This window comes from Anolis sagrei, chromosome 1 (assembly GCF_037176765.1).
Source record: "Anolis sagrei isolate rAnoSag1 chromosome 1, rAnoSag1.mat, whole genome shotgun sequence".
In the NCBI taxonomy this organism is placed as follows: Eukaryota; Metazoa; Chordata; class Lepidosauria; order Squamata; family Dactyloidae; genus Anolis; species Anolis sagrei.
Window position 1 is genome coordinate 69435729 of NC_090021.1, and position 17324 is coordinate 69453052.

Sequence of the window (17324 nt, forward strand, 5' to 3'; positions counted from 1 at the left end):
CTCGGCTTGCAAAGAAAACTGGAAAGGGACAACGCTGGGCAGTGTAAACGCAGCCACCATTTTATGCCACCTGGCCCTTCACCCTCTCACCTCGCAACAGGCTTGGAAGCAGTAAGTATGCAGGGTACATGAATTATTATAAAAATATCAATAACAAATGGCTTAAAATACTATTGCTTCTTAAAGATGGGAAAAAGCTTAAAGGAGTATGACAAAAAGAATCACAAAAAGCAAACTTATAAATGTGCATACATATGCAGGCATATTCACTGGAACAATGTAACCAGACAAGAACACTCAATACATACTTTTTCTCATCCCGCCAAAAGGGTCCTTATTCGGTTCATAGGGCATTCTTCCCATCATATCTGGCATATTCATTGTCTGCTGATAGGCAGCATTTGGGGTCATGGAGTTTCGCTTTGGGAATGTGGAATCACTTACATCCGAAAATGGATCATGTACACTAATGGAACTATTTCTAAAGAGATGGAAGGAGAAAAAAGGGTTACTGTTCCAGAAGCACAATAGTATGTCCTGTGATACCACATTGCATAGTGGTCTTCACTACATATCAGTAAGTTACATTGCTTGTAAAATTGCTAGTTTTATCTAGACAGCCGTGCTGTCAAGCCAGATTGCAAAACACATAAGCTCACAATGGTAGCCCTCATAGGTAAGCCACCAAGGAGAGTAAAAAAAAAGTCTGGCAGCTGTGTACCAAGAAACCAACTATAGCACTTGGTTTTCATTGCTGCCAGAAATAGCTCTTTTATGAAAACCAATGCGTTTTAAGTACCCATCTAAGACCAAGTCAGGAAAAAATACTTCAGATGATGGACAAGGAGAGTTTATGACAATACATTGTTGCCAGGAAACTTTATTGCTCCCCCAGGTACTGTAAGGGTTCTGGCCAAGCACAAGGGGCAGGAAAACCTGAGAAGGATGGCACATAACATTACCATCCCTGCTAATACAAAGTCTGGGTGCTTTGACCTGCCAGATCTGCCTCCACTGCATCCAGGATTAACAGCGAAGTACTTGAGTAAGAGTTGTCTTTTAAAAAATGTTTATTTTAAAATTTGGGACTAAAATGTTACTAGTGCCCAATCTTTCTTTTTCTTCTTATGCCAAGATACTCAGAGTAGCATTTTAATCTCAGAAGAAAGAATAGTTACTTTTCTGAGGCCATCAAGTGAGCTTAACAGCTGAGTAAGGATTTGCGTTCGCATTTTCCACATCAGACCCACCACTTTATCTATTACTTTGACTGGCTCACTGTTTCACTTATAGGGATCTTAGGCCAATTCTTGACTTCATAAGCTCTTAATAATTTAATAGCATGGGTTTATTATGTGTCATGACAATATAATGTGTGAATATTTAAATCATATTAAGTACTATCTGTCTTAAGCTGCTAAATCATTATTCTAATATTGATTTTAATACCCCTCAGTTTTATTCCCTGGGCATGTAAGTTCAACAACAATGGTCCTTTTTCATATTCAGAATATTTTTGTCAGTTCAGGCAATGTTCAGTTGATTACTTCTGGAGAGTAAATTAAGCTTTATCACTTCTATATAAGTATCTCTGATTCAGCAAGACTGATTTGATAAAGTTACAGGATGTAATGGAAGAGGAGGAGGACTTTTGTGCCAACTCTTTGATAGAGACAAAGTTTCAGGGTGTTGAAAATTGAGGTGCACATTAAATTCGAGGGAGCATTACATTTGAGTAATACGGTATTTAGTATCTCAAAACTAAATTTATTTTATACTGTTCTGAAATCCTTAGATATACATTTTAATTCAAAATAAAATAAATGACTGAATGATTCCATAAGTAACATTTCAGAAATTTTCCTGTTACATGAATAATACTTCTCCAAAAGCAATATACAGCATGTTGAGTCACCAGAAAATGTAACACTCTGTGGGGGAATGCATCTGTATTTGAATTAGGGCTTGTATTTATGCTAATACAGATCCAAAGCTGAGAAAGGTGATCAGGAACAAGAAAGAAAAGATGTACCTGCTGCCCTGTATAGGTGTCATTTGTCCATGGGGTGTAGATGCTGGTGTTGGAGGCTTGAGGTCACCTGGCACTTCTGTCATGGAATTGCTACCAGTAGATTGAGGGGTCTGTGGACCTTGAAGAGAACCCGAGTTAGCTGGTAAGGTAAAGAAAAGATTGGAGAAAAACATATAAGACAGGCAATGAAGAAAGGAATAGACATGAAACAAAGAAGGAAGATGGGGAGCACCTATTCAATAACAAATCTGCTCACTTATCATTCATTTGTCTTTTTGAAATGATATTTGTGTTTGATGTATACTTTATGTTCCTGAAGAACTATATTTTCTAAATCTAAAAAAATCTTGCTATACACTCAGGATTCAAGACAGTAGTTGAGATCTTCAAAATTATAAGGGTTGCAAACCTCTAATGCAATCTCTGCATCTAATATAAATTCAAACTGTAAAAACACTGGTCCCCTGCAATTCCCAGATAAAACAAAACACTGAAAAACCACTAACCTAGTATTAGAAGATTCTTAAAAATCTTATTCAATCTGTCCTTGCAACTGATTCAACAGAAGAAATGAACAATTCCTATTTTAGTAAGTATTTACATCCCAGATAAACAATACCAAATAGCTTATGCTATATTAATAGTGATTCTTACATATCACCATACAGAGGATCCAATATCACTGTTATAATACTCTACAATACGGGAGTTGGAATACACAGATTTTATAGTACATGAAAAAAGGGTAGATCAGAAGCCAACTTAATGTCTGAATCAGTCTTAAAATAAACACTATTTGGATATGCAATTTGGATATGCAAAGAAACTGATTAGCCCTTCTATTTAACACATTTCTGAAAACACTGACAATGGTAATTTGTGATGATATATTACAGTTGAGTCTTGCTTATCCAGCCTTCGCCCATCCAACGTTCTGTATTATCCAACACAGTTTGCTTCCTGCCCAGATCTACAGCTTTTTCAATGCATTGTTACGTTTTGGTGCTACATTTGTAAATACAGTAATTATTACATAACATTACCATGTATTGAACTGCTTTTTCTTTTGATTTGTTGTAAAACATGATGTTTTGGTGCTTAATTTGTAAAAACATAATGTAACCTGACGTTTAATAGGCTTTTCCTTAATCACTCATTATCCAATATTTTCGCATAGCCAACATTCTGCTGGCCTGTTTTTGTTGAATAAGGGAGACTCTACTGTAGATATAAAATATCAAATGCTGATCTTATATGTTTCTAGTTTTTTTCCTGCTGACTCATTATATTACATATCAGTTTCATTTAAAACTACCTTAATTATAAATAAATTGAAAAGAAGAAACAAAATGCATTATTTTTACAGACCATGTTTGCATAAATATTTCTGCCATAATCAGAGACAGAAGAACAAGATACCCAACTGTGAATTTGTTGGCTACATTTCTACCTGCCGGTAGTTATTTTGCAAACAGTTGCAAAAAAGTAGAATTACTGTGGAAAGAAACAAGAGACCCGACAGTGAACTAGAATGGGTAATCTTAGTGGCCTTAGTATATTTCAAAGCATTACTGCATTTCAGTAAAATATTTTATACTGATCAATGATCTGCCCTGTTTGTAGAGATAAAACTCCACTCACAATTGCTCCCTAGAAAAACATATTTACTTTGGATGATGCCCAGGTTTTAGCAGACGACATAGAGTTCCAGATACCCTTCTATGTGATTATTCTAATCCAGTGGTTTAGAATCCACTACCATCCACCAAGAATAAAAAAGAAACAAATTAGTACCTAAAACCATGCCTTTAGGTAAGGCAATATTATTCTGATCTGCCGGTACATTTATTATACATGCCTATACATTCACAGATACACAGATTTCAGGCAACTACTGAATGAGTTAATTGTACCTGATAGTCCTTAATATAAGTGAAATTTGAGCCCAACTATTTTTTTGAAAACTCAATTTCTTATCTTTATTGCTGGGAATGAGCTACAGTGTGCTTCTTTGTTTCAGCAACCTTAACTGTAAACTTACACTTTTATTCAAGCCAAACACATGTCTGGGGCAGTTGTCCTGTCCAGACTATGAAGGGGAAAAAACAAACTTAAACCATATGTCTTATTTGAAAGTATTTTTAGAAATGTATTTCTTTGTATTGATTCTCTAGATCTTGAGATTTCCCCAAGCTAATTAGAAGCAGTGTTAGAGCAATCTTACATAACGTTCTGAATTGTCCCAGCCCTTCTAGAGTGCTTGTGCAGTTAAACTAGGACTCTGTGAGCTCAACAGGTAGCTAGAATTGCTTTTCTCTAGTTGACATAGTCTATCATGTCATGAATTACAAGTTTCAGAGTTCCTTGTGTACAATTAGGTGGGAGGATCACCAAATGGAAAGAACATAGTTTTGGTGTAATTTTGTTTAATGGGACTTGCACATTAGAGCACAGATTCAAAGCAGTCAGTAATACTGGTTTTACATTCCACTTGGTCCTAAAATATATGCCAATAGATCTTAGAAACTAGCTGCTGAACCTTTACTTCACAGGTATCTATTTTGTCCATGAGAATGTTGTACATGGCAAAAACCATTTGAATCTACTTTTGGAAAAGGTATATTAATGAATGAGATTTACTAGAAGTAACTGAAAATAATTTTCAATGATGTATACTTAATCATAGAATTATAGAGTTGGAAGAGACCTCATGGGCCATCCAGTCTAACCCCCTGCCAATAAGCAGGAAAATCGCATTTAAAGCGAGTTAACCTACACACATTGCCAGTGGCTGTGACAGAAGGTGAAAGCAACTTCAACAAACTGGCATTCGTCAAAAGCCGAAACCATTCTATAATGAGACAAGACTGAATAAGCTGCCATCTATTTAGTGAATTGAATGTGAAAGAAAAAAGGCTGGGGTGGTAGGGTACAGTGAGTCATAATTTTGTAATGAGGAAGGCCAGACAAATAAACCTTTGAACTTCTCTGACATAATGTCTGAAGCCACATTGGCCTATTTGTATCTACCTGTTACCTGTTGACTTATGGTGACCCCATGAATTTCATAAGGTTTTCTTATGCAAGGAATATTTCTAAGTGCTTTTCCATTTCTTTCCTCTGAAATACACAGCTGATATTTGTCAGTGGGTGGGGGTGGTGGCCTCCCATTCATGTACTATGCAGGGATGACCCTGCTTAACTTCCAAGATCAGGCAGGATCTGGTGCCTTTGGGGTATTTAGGCTTTGGTTCGTTAGATCATAACAAAAAACACAAGATACTGACAAGATAATAGTTTTATTATTGATTCCAAAGTTTAAAAAGAACAAACTGGCAGAACTTGTAGGATGGATATTATTATTAAACAAAAGTGGAAAACGTGGTCCTTTTTAGAAATGCAGGCTATGAATGGTAATATTGAAACTAAATTAAACTTTCCTTATGACTTATGAGGTGGCATGCATTGAATACTGGTTCTGCCTACAGTCATCTTAATTTATATCTAATGCAGATTTATAGCATCAGCTTCAAGACACTTCTGGCTTCACTTGTTTTCTGAATTTGCTTGACTCGCCATTCTGCCTGATGAAGAGTTTTGAAGAAACTGGAAACTTGTTCAATATTTTATGGTATTTAGATTGGCCCTACAGTCCATTTGTAGGTTTTGGAATTGTTTTATCTGCTACTAAAATGCGAGGCTGGGTGCTCAGGATGACATTTAAGATAAAAGCACTATCTTCCTACATTCCCATTCAGAATATATGATTTCTCCCTTGGAACTGTTATTTGCATACCACTCCCCTTACTATAAGCAGAAGCAGTGTGAACTTTAATAAACATAAAAGACTGCTTTACTGTACATGTTACTGCTGGGCTTCTCTAACTACCTGGAGATTTTGAGTGTTTTGCATATTTATAGCTGACTTCCCATAGGTGGGAAAAGGACATAATATGCCACTGCTTTTAAAGGAAAAATATATATGATAAAGTTGAGTCTTAAAGGCACTGATAGGACAATGGTATCTACCTACCTACTTATTTACCTTCCTTTCCCATCCATCCATGTAAGGAAAGGATAGTGGCCAGACATGAATACACTTGGCAACTTTTAACAAAGTGGGAGGAACAACCATGACCAATTCTGATTTTTGCAATATGTCAGACATAGCAACTGCTCTTTATGACATGCATACAATCCAGAAAGCCCTCATACAGTCTCTTTTATTCCAGTATGGCTCACGTAGGGGTTTACCAAAATGAATCAGGGATGTGCAGCAGCAATGCTTGGTGCATTCTAAGATAAGATCTTTCTCCACTTGAAGATACTTTGAAGAGTCCTTTTATTTACAATCTCTTAAACAGCCAGTTAAGAATAAAAGAAAGGGGGGGGGGGGGAGAGAAAAGGAATGAAAGCTCTTCCGCTTGCCAGCAATTCCCTACATCAGGCTAAATAAGTAAGTAAGTAAATAAGTAAATAAATAAATAAATAAATAGAGGTAACCCCTTGAAACTCCATTAATAAGAGGCCTAACATGCTCTCTAGGATATCCCTATCTTTTGCCAGAAGCTACAAATGTATACTCTAAAGTAAACAATGGAAAGGTTACTGAAGGTTAAGTACATTCACATACTTCAGTCTTAACAGCCCGACACCACGCTGGGAAGATAATTTACACAGCATGAACTCGATGCCCTAATTCTGACAGTGGGGGAGGGAGCAGTGGGAGGTTTCACAGGAGGCATCACATGTCCAGAGTGAATGGAGGTCAAGCAAAGGGCACCTTTGTTTATAACCCGAACTCCCGCTCTCATTTATCTTCCGCTGGGGATTCCCCGGTTGGCTGCATGACAGATTTTGTGACATCACCTGTCAGCTAATAATAGAAATTCAGTCAGCCACCTGCCAGCAAAGATAGATGGGTTTTTGGTTACAGACTTACTAATTAAATGACTGGCTTACAACCCGCCGGCTCCCCCCACCCCCCTTGTGTTGTTTCTCAGCTGCCAAGGCAACCCAGGGAGCAAGCTCCTGGGTGCTCTCCATTATATCTCAGGCTTGAAAGTTTTGCAGGTCTGCTATAATGAGCTTGCTACCAATGGCATACACACAGATGCCTTGGAAATATTTGGCACTTCTTTTTTTCTGTGGAAGCAGAAAACCATGAATGAATCCACCTATCAACCAGACACATGATGTTTGTAAGGACTGTTTACTTTCAGCAATTGTTGACATACCCCCCCCCCCAAAAAAACTTTCCCAAGGCTGTTTCTGAAAAAGCGTGAATAATATCTGTCTGTACCACAAAATCTGTTCCTAGGTGAAGTGACCCTTTGTGATATAACTGGATTAGTTGTTGCTAGGTGAAGTGGCTCCTCTGTGACATCACTGGGAAAGAAAGGTGACATGGGGAAGTGATGAAGAAAGGAAAGAGCCTGCCCATACTATTGCCATAGAGACATTGTGAGGTAGGTCGTCTCAGAGCTAGAGAAGGGAGAAAGCAGGCGGACAGTGTTCTCAATGACACCCAAGCAATGCTAGAAATGTATGCTAGTATTCTATACATCTCAACAGAGAAATGCACACATACATTCAGATAGGCCATCACAACCAAATTGTAATCATATTTACACAACAGTAAACTCTAGCGATCACTTAGAATTACTGCAAAAAGATAGGTTTGAAAAACCATTTGGCTCATAAAGTAGGTCCTTGGTATCTACAGAGGTCTGGTTCTAGGACCTCTCCTCCCATGGATTCCAGAATCTGTGAATATTCAAGTCCCAATATATATAATGGACATTTCTGGGGAATACTTTCAAATTATGGAAAGTTAAGTCCAGAGATAGAGAGGGCAGACTGTATATTTGGCCTGCTCAGGGCATTATTACACCAAGGACCACTTTGAGGAATAGGGAAGGAAACTATTGGAGTTTGATGTTTTTTCGATGATTAACACTTTTAGTGTTGTAGATTTGAGCCTGCTGAAATAATCCTATTTGTGTATTTGTAATTGGAATATTTTGATATAGTATGTATATTTTGCTTTCCCCCCCTTTAGAGTGTATTTTGCACTGAGGCCTTTTGAGTGGTGGGAAGCACCATATAAATCTAATAAATGCAAATGAAGTGAAATGAACTACTGAGTGAGAAACAGAAAACCATTCACACCTACAACTCTTCCATTTGCTAGGTTCATTTTAATGCCAGAAATTTAGGGTATGAATGAAGTTTTATTGGGGAGCACAGATTTTTTTTTGCTGAGGACATGTCCTCATCTCTCCCTTTTTCTGTAGCTGAGGCTCTGATTTTGCCCTCGAAGTATTACTCTCAAAATTATCTTTTGGAATGGCTGAAAAGCAATAAGTAAGACCATGTTCAAAAACACTGCTGAGTAGAGGGTTCTTGCAAATACAATAGGGGACCAAGCACTCACAAATTATAGACTTATGTAATTTAAGAAAGTCTCTCCCCCCCCCCCCCCAACAAAGTCTATTTATGCTATATCCCAGTCCACTTTTTCTCTCTGACCTATCTAGCCGGAGGTCTGGCATTAAGAGAATGGTGCAGGAAGGCTGGTGCAATTCAGGTATTTGGTATTAGGTTGCAGCAGCATGTCTACAGTAAACACTGCAATAAAGCTTGAGCAGGGAAAGGATGAGATTCAGTAGTTTTGTGCTTGCTTATAACAAGAAGTGCAAAGAACGGCTTCCCTTAGAATCCCTTCCTGAGCCTGAGTGAATAACAAAAAGAACAGAGAATAGGGCAAAACAGATAGACCCATCTCACACACTCCCCTGAGAGTGGGGAGGCACTCTAATCTAACCACCAACATGGAAATGGTAAGAAAGAGGAGGCAAGTGAAAGAAAAAAATAATCTCTGAAAGCATTTTTGGAACAAGCCTTCAAAGGTTCATAATGTTTTGGTTTACTTATGCAAGGCTTACCTGACCTGGTTGTTTCATTTCATACAAGCATATTGTTTATTCTGAAGAACAAGTGCAACAAAATATGCCGAGCTACTCTTTTGAGATGTAGGTCCCTATCCCTGTTCTTTCCAGTTTATTTCTGCCTCTAATACAAAATACTTTGTTGAAAATAACGATATACACCTGTACACACACACACACACACACACTGTGTATACACACAAGATAGATACATTGTGGGTGCCATTCATGTTCTCCTTTTTTTTTTCAGGAAAAAGAACCACCTATGTGAGTGTCCTACTTGGATCCCCCATCCATACAGAATCCTTGGCTCCTTTGTGTAAAGCAGCACTACGTGTGGCCTGAAACCAGAAGACCAAATATGGCCTAGATTAAGTTGTCTGGAATCCATTCATTTCTTTTTAACATGTTTTTTTTTTTACCCTTGAGGCACGATTGCCTTAAACAACAGAGATACCAAAAATAAAATTTAGGGATGTACATACAATAAGGACATCACTGCCAAATGCCTGTTTGACCCCATAACCATTTTCAATACATCGAAGAAACATGCAAAATACATTGTAATGCAGTATCTAAAGTAAACCTTCTCCATCATTATCCTTTACTAGCACATAAAGTGAAATTCAATTATATGCCAAATACTTTGCTAGGAGGAAAATGAAGAGCATAATTTAATTCAACATATAAACCCCTTTCCCCCTTTCAGCATATGGTGATGAGAACTCTATTTGGTAATTGACTTTGCATTATTAAATCATGGCTCAAAGTAATGAAAAGAAAAACCTGACAGTCTTCTTTTTCTGTCCTTAGGAGTATCTTCTGCTTTCAAACAAAACTATAGACTTATTTAACCTAAATAACTTGTAACAGAACTCGTTTTGTGCATTTTACAGCATCAGTGGATCCCAAAACAATTTGAAAAGAACAACTGCTGACAACCAGGAGATCTTATATATTCTGCAGAACCCAAGACAAACAAAAGAAATATTCTTCTTTTATTCTCTCTTAATATTCTCCCTGAGATCCATTGTGTTTGCTTTGAAAAAGGTTTCTATTTGGCACAATCACATTTTCATATCACAAAATATAATTTCATTATGAAGTTCACCTACAAGCCAAAGCTCTAACATTTCTCTGTTTCACCAGCTATTTAAAGCTAGATTTCCCACTTGCAATCTGTCTAGTTCATGCCGCTTATAGGAGAGAGAGAGATGTAAGTGGTGGTGAGAGTCTCTGTGAGGTGTGTGTGTGTCTTCTATGTATGTATGTAAATACAACGATGGGAAGTGAATTGCTAGAACAAAAGTCATCCAAGTATCTCTACTTTGTCCTCTTGCTCTGTCTTCCTTACATTTTCAGTAATGTAGATATTACAATAAAAAGCAACTAAACTACAATGAACAGTTTTGCTTCCTATCTTTCCTTCAACTCGTATCTTCAATATCCAGACCACTTCCTTTGGTTTTTAAATAGTTCGCATTATTATCCTCACCTCGCTCATACCTTCTGTCTCTTTTTTTCTCACTCTCATTTTCTGCTCCTGCTGCCTCTCTTCTTGGAGTTACTGTTCAGTTCTAAGATGTTTTTTTTTAAATGGTGTGTGTCTTAGAATTGTGGGTACTTCTATATATCTACCTATCCATCCATCCATCCATCTTTTTCCTGTGGGTGGTACTGAAATTAGTGTGTGCCTTACAATTGATGGAGGCATAGAATCAAACTTCTACCTATTGTACTCCTCCAACCATATTTTGTTTTCCTAAACTGAGTTATCTGCTAATGATTTCTTCTATGATTTTTAGAGTAATCTGACCAATTGTATCAGAACAAAACCAAGACATTCAACACTAAGTATAAATCCCATCAGGGTCATATCATAACATGCTTTCCTGTAATAATAATATAGCTAGCAGAATTCTATATTAGGTCTTCAGTAAATGAAAGGAAGTCAAAGATTGCTTTTCTATCTTTTATGGCTACATTTATGGCTTTCTCTAACACATCTTCAATACTTGTACAAATGCTTGCTTTAACTATTTGGTGTGCAGCCTACTTCCCAACAAAATTGGTAACAAAACTCATGTGGCTTTTAATGGAGATAATTTTCATCTTATTTTTTGGACCAGGAATGGCGAACAAATCAAAGAATGTGTGAAGTACACACCCACATTCTACATATTTTTAAAAAAACATACGTAGCCTCTTTTGTGACAACAATCTGTATAAATTGCAAAGGGAAACTATTATGCATTTAATTCCAGAATTTGACAAGTTCATTAAGAATCTCTGTGTATGCCAGAGGTTCATCAGAAGTGGTGTACATCAGAAACTTCATGTTCCTTTGCAATTTTAGAGAATTATCTGCGCTTTTGCAGTTCTTCTACTTACCAGGAGATGGCGGCTGAATCTTGGGTTGTTTCTTGGTATCTGCAGTACTAAAGACTTCGGGAGGGGGCTCCTCTCCTCGTTCAATTTTGCATTCAAAGGCAAACAGGTACTGAATATATTGTTTTTTCAGGGAGCTGGCTGCGCTGCTTGAAGTTCCAACGTTAAGGTTGGTTGCTAGCTCACGCCACTTTTTATTTTTATTAACCTAGAAAATAAATACATACATAAATAGAAGTAGCAGGATCAGTGGACTGTAACACAGTCACTTGATTAATGCCAGGAAAATGAGAAGACTGCTTTAAAAAATCTCAAATACCCTCCCCCCCCCCAAACACTCAGTGTTTTGTGGTATGTGTGTGTGTGTGCATGCTTGCTTTTTTGCCTCTTAACTAATGTTCATTACTCCTACACTCAGTAATGTACAAACAGCATTAACACTTATAGAACCATTAAAGAACATACTGATAGCTGAGAAAAATGCTTTGCTTAAAGAGAGGCATCTTATGTCTGACACCACTTCTCCAATCTTTACACTTTGGGGGTATGTATTTGCTTGTGATGTGCAGTTAACCAATTTATCTTCTTTGTGATGTGTACTTGCTTGATCTGGCAAAGGAACACATATTTAGATGTCATAAAATTATTTTTAAAACCTCATTTCAAATTGTAATAATAAGACTGTTATTCCACTTTTTAAAGTGCTGCAACTACTTACGGAAGGATAATTTAGTGATTTAATTCCTGATGCAAGTGCTAGACCTGTTTATTTTTCTAAATGAGATAACGACCTTTGCAAAAAACAGGTCCTATGTGAATGGAAACCGTTTTTAATATATTAGGGAAAATCAGAAAATGTTTTACCTGCAAACCTTCTCATTACTAGTTCTTTGTTGAAATGAATCCTACTTCTACTACACAATAATCATTGTTATAATCTGTTATCAAAATAATGACTAAAGAGCTGCAGCGATGACATTCTTTGTTGCACACATGAAAGAAAAGGTCTGTACTCTGCAAATTCTTAGATCAGCTGTTATATGCTGCAATTTTTTGCTTATGAAAAATGGGTATTACGTAGGTTTTCACACATGATGGCATTCCCAGATGCATGCGCTCCTTTATATCTGTGCAGGAATCACTGTGTTTGTAAAGCAATCCTTATGTAGAAGTATTTGTCATTTTGTCACACAAAACTAACTAGAATGATTTTCTTCACAGGATATGGGTGGTATTACTGAGATAAGTCAATCCTTGAGCTAAAATTGGACTCTTACCAAAGTATTTCAGAATGTCAAAATGTACTTGGACTGATTTCTCAATTTGATGTACATGATGTAGAAATTATTCAATGAAGTACTAATTTTGAAAAGAGGTTGGCTGTCAAATGGATTGGGAATCCTATTCTTAACCACATTTAGTGAAAACAAATTGTATTAATTTCTATGTAATTTGATAGGAAAGAGACAAGATCAGGATTATAATCTAAAACAGTTTAATATTTTCAGTTTCAACCGTTTACATCAGCAATTTCCAAACTCTTGGCCTCCAGGTCTTTTGGACTTCAGCTCCCAGAAGCCCCTGCTGCTTTGGCCAATGATCTGGGAGTCGAGGGTTGAAGTCCAAAGCACCTGGAGAACCAGAGTCTAGGAATTGCTAGTTTACATGGAGCTGTTAGAACAATTGTTCCCACTCTTTCACTGTATTAAGAGAAAATTCAAATAAATAAATAATAATAATAATAAAAAAGAAGTGTTGCATCCCATTGTAGGAGCTAAAATGCCATATACTGATCAACTTTCCCCCCCTAAATAATTCAGTTTTCTTATTTCTTGTGAATTGTAAAAAAGGGAAGACATTATTATTAGTGTTAGTTGCTGTCAATATCAATGCACCTCCTCTAAAAAGCTCAATAAAGCACTGGTAATTCGCTTAACAGATATAAAAGTATAGTCCTTATATAAATATACTTGACATATTCCCTTACGACTAAAATGCAGGTGGGAACAGTCACACATGAGTATGGATGTGTATTTTTGGGTACTGCAGAGGTAGGTATTCATGTTCTGTTGTGCAGTTACAAGAGTCCTCCTGACCTACTTCACAGCTCTAAAACTGCTTTATACAGGCATTCCGTGCTTCAAGGTGAGTAAACATAACAGGTCTTGTAACCCTCCCCTCATGTTGGAGTTACGATGATTATAGTAGCCAGAAGCCCTCTAGAGAAGGACCCTCGCAACCCCCCCCCCCAAGCTGATATTATTATTTTGCATCTAGTTGTGGTTTTTGGAGCCAGATCTCTTCCAATTCTGCCTGCTCATGTTGCAGCATGGGAGGCCTGTGTGAGACATTCTCAGTGCTTCAAAGTAAATTGGGTGGGAACGGTGCTGTTTAAGATTCCCACGTGGATCTTAATGTTATCCTGAGGGGATGGTGAATTGAGGCCAATTATTTCAATAGCTAAATGTGAAAAAGGTTTCTGCTGTTGAGGATTATGCAATTGTTTTTGCACAGTGACACTCCCAAGATTTGCTCAGACTCTATCAGAGACAAAAAAAATAAATCCAAAATGCTGTGAAGAATGACAGCTGAATTTTAGAAGTGCATTTCCGTAACCAAACAGAAAAGTTAATCAGCCCAAAGAAATATTTTTCCAGGTCTGGGTTGCTCAGAGCAATGTAATCAGCTGAGAGCAGTGTAACTCCATGAGGTGCAAGATGCTGCTATGGTTAGTAGCAACCAAACCAGCATGAGATTTGCTGAACGTAACTCTCTTCCCTCCATGATTTTACCAGCACTATCCTTCACATCCAGGCAAGGGTGACTTAACTATAACATATTTCTTTTACTTTCTTTGATAAACTACATAAGGCATCCATGTTGGGCAGCAGAAGCCGCAAATTTGGTGTTCTTTGCTCTATTACGGGAAGGCTGTTCCTGCTCTGGAGAAGTGATGTGCTTTGTAAGACTCTAAAAAGTTGCTACCTTGGTCTTTACAATGCCTTAGAGGTGATGTGTCAACTCTGTAATCCTCCAGGCGTTTCAGACTCCCAACTCCTAGAAGGCTTAGCCCGCTTGTGCAATGGCCAGGAATTTTGAGAGATGAAGTCCAAAACACAACAAGTTTGACACCACTGACTTGAGTGGCTGCCACTGCCATGCTCCCCATGTGTATGGAAATACTGCCATGACAATGTGAGATGTATGTGTGGGGTGGGGGTGGGGGACACAACACTATGCCTTCGATGTCTGAGGTGAGAGCTTGGGTTACCTATGATTTATATAGCATGGTAAAACTGAAATTCACCCAAATCCATACTTTCATGCTTGTGATTATAGAAGAACCAATTTCTCGAGAAAGATTACTGTCATAATTAACAGAAGCATTTATCTATCTAAGCACACACAAACACACACACACACACACACACAAATGGATGCTGTATTGTCATAAATCATTTCTGTGCTTTGGGCTGATTAACCAGTACAAGAACCACTGGAACAAACACGTCATTTTCATATGCTTTCACCTTGTTCATGGTTCTTACACCCTGGATTCTTAAAGCTCTACTGTGGGTTCTACATTTTACTTTATCCTGCCTAGTTAAGAAAAGAACAAGCACTATGTTCAAAAGTGTATTTGTTTAAGTTTAAGGGTTTCTACCATGACTCACTATGAGAAGCTTTGTATCAAACAGAGCAAAGGTAGTGATATTTGAAGTATGTGCCCTGCTTTGCTTGCAAGGAGGAATTTGTAATATTACAATAATTGCTCACCTGGGCTAAACCTCCAATCTCTTTAACACAGACATAAAGCCTGAAAAGATCCAGTGGCTTCTTGCCTACAGCAGGGAGACTAGCAACAGGTGTGCCTCTCTCTTCCATGAAGCTGAGATACCGATCTATCCACATTTTGCGCTCGGCTTCATTTCCAAGTTCATACATTTTTGTGATCTTGTCTCCAGTTGTGGTGGAGGAACTTGATTTCTAAAATAAAGATGTTTCAAAAAAGAGATGGGGACAGGGAGAAGAAGAGTAAAGATAGTAAGATACCCATAATGGTAAATAAAGAAATAATGTTCCACTAAAGCTATCACACAACAGTCAGGAATGAAGGCTACTAGTTCAGGCACAAACAAATACATTCTGTCCACATGCTGCAAAAGTTGTTTCTAATTTATAAAACACAGGGCCCAAACTCCCCATTTTATAAATTTTATGTTCAGTCCATTCAGATGAACTTTGGATCTCAGAAGGCAAATTTCCGATGATGTCCAAGGCCACTAATAATTCTGCTATACTATTTTATCTTTTACATGTAAAGAACCTCTGAAACAAAGACATCATTTGAAATGCCAACTGAAAGAAATGCAAGAGAGCAGCTAGAAAATCCCTATGCATGGGGAAGGGGGCAGGCACCGACTTAGGGTTGAGCATGTCTAAACATATCTGCAAACCTAGACTTTTGCCTTTTGCCTTTTCTAACTCTCTTCTACCGAAGCACACAAGAGGGCAATTCACGGACTGCTGAAGGGAACTGCACATAGCAAGATTACCTAGTGGAAATAGTTGCCAGGAGTACATTATGATGATTTTAGTCTTCTGAGCTTTGTTTCATTTTTTAAAAATTAACTGATCTGAGTCATTCGTAGACTGGTTCAAATGATATGTATGTTAATTTAATAAACTAGAATATGCATGAGGTTGGTACATGTGCAAGCAATGTTTCTGTTTATACCTTCACGCACCCACAAAGCAAACTAAGGACTGGCTGTTAAACCATTATTTGGCTTACGTTTAATATAAGGCCATGATAAATTGCTGCTTATAGCTTTTTAAATTACTAATGTTAAGGCAGGAACTAAGTGGAAATGAAGGTGTGTGGAGGTTGTGTGTATCCTGGTTTAATAAATGAGAAGATTTAAGACAGGATTTGCCAATCTGAATCAAATTTATGAGACCCACCCCCTCTTTCCCTGTTTGTTTTTGGTGGATTGAAGGCTCTAAAACACAACAGGAAGTGGTGCTTGGAATTATAGGAGGAAGGAAGAATTAAATGACAAATTCCAAGTTCCATCTTTCTTCCAAGGGGAAGCTTCTGTTAGATCAGGCGCTTTGCATGAACAGGGGGAATCCCTACCAAGAAGAAAGTTTGGATGCAACCCATAGTTCCTATATGTACTATATTTCTTTTGGATTTTCCTGAATTATTCTTGCTTTTTCTACTGTGAAGTAGCATCTTAATCCTTTTGTTCCCAATACTAAAAATAAATTTCCTAAAACAAACTCTGTGTGTATGTGTGGTCTTTTGAAGACGTGGATGCACATTCTATCTAACCCAAAATCTTTATTATCTGTCTTACAAACGGAAAAGTCATGTTTATGTTTATAAAAAAACTCACAACTTTCAAGAGATTTAATTAAGTTAAAAAGTATCCTATTGAAATGAATAGGACTTTCATTTATTTATCTTGTTTAGGTCTATGATTTTTAACTAACTACATTATTCAGTCTCTGAAAACTTTTAGCCTTATAAACAAATTTCTATTTTTTTCACTATAAAATACATTGCCTCTATGTTGGATGATACATTTTGAAATAAAGGACAAAATCAAATTGATTTTTTAGCATATTTAGCTAAAGAAAAGTTAATGATCTAGGTTGAATTTTATTTACCAAGTGCAAGGGTTTTATAATGAGAAGATGGGCAGGTGTGAAGGTGGCCTTCAGGTAGTTCAAAAGCCTGCTGGAAAACCAGGGGGAAGAGGAAGAGGGAAGGTTTCATTGCCACTTTGAATTAAAGCCTAAAATGTTGACGTTTTAGGAGGGCTTGTTAGGTGCATTCTTAAAAACTGCTATTTAGGAAACTGTTTCAGGGAATGCCTTTTTAAAATATAAATAAATAAGAGTGGACTCATCATAAACACAGTTAGAACGTTATTTTGAACATATCA

The 17324-nt window shown here is 37.3% G+C and overlaps 1 protein-coding gene across 8 annotated transcripts in view; it reads right to left on the reverse strand.

Moving 5' to 3' along the window:
- The window catches only part of ARID1B (AT-rich interaction domain 1B), a 387469-nt gene that overhangs the window by 16760 nt on the left and 353385 nt on the right, over positions 1-17324 (reverse strand). For all 8 annotated transcript variants that reach the window (XM_060753632.2, XM_060753630.2, XM_060753628.2 and 5 more), the window contains 4 exons: positions 15148-15357; positions 11374-11578; positions 2033-2171; positions 309-481 (listed from right to left, as the gene is read on the reverse strand). In XM_060753632.2, coding sequence (XP_060609615.2) covers positions 309-481; positions 2033-2171; positions 11374-11578; positions 15148-15357 — 727 coding nt within the window. The remainder of the gene's footprint in view (positions 1-308; positions 482-2032; positions 2172-11373; positions 11579-15147; positions 15358-17324) is intronic.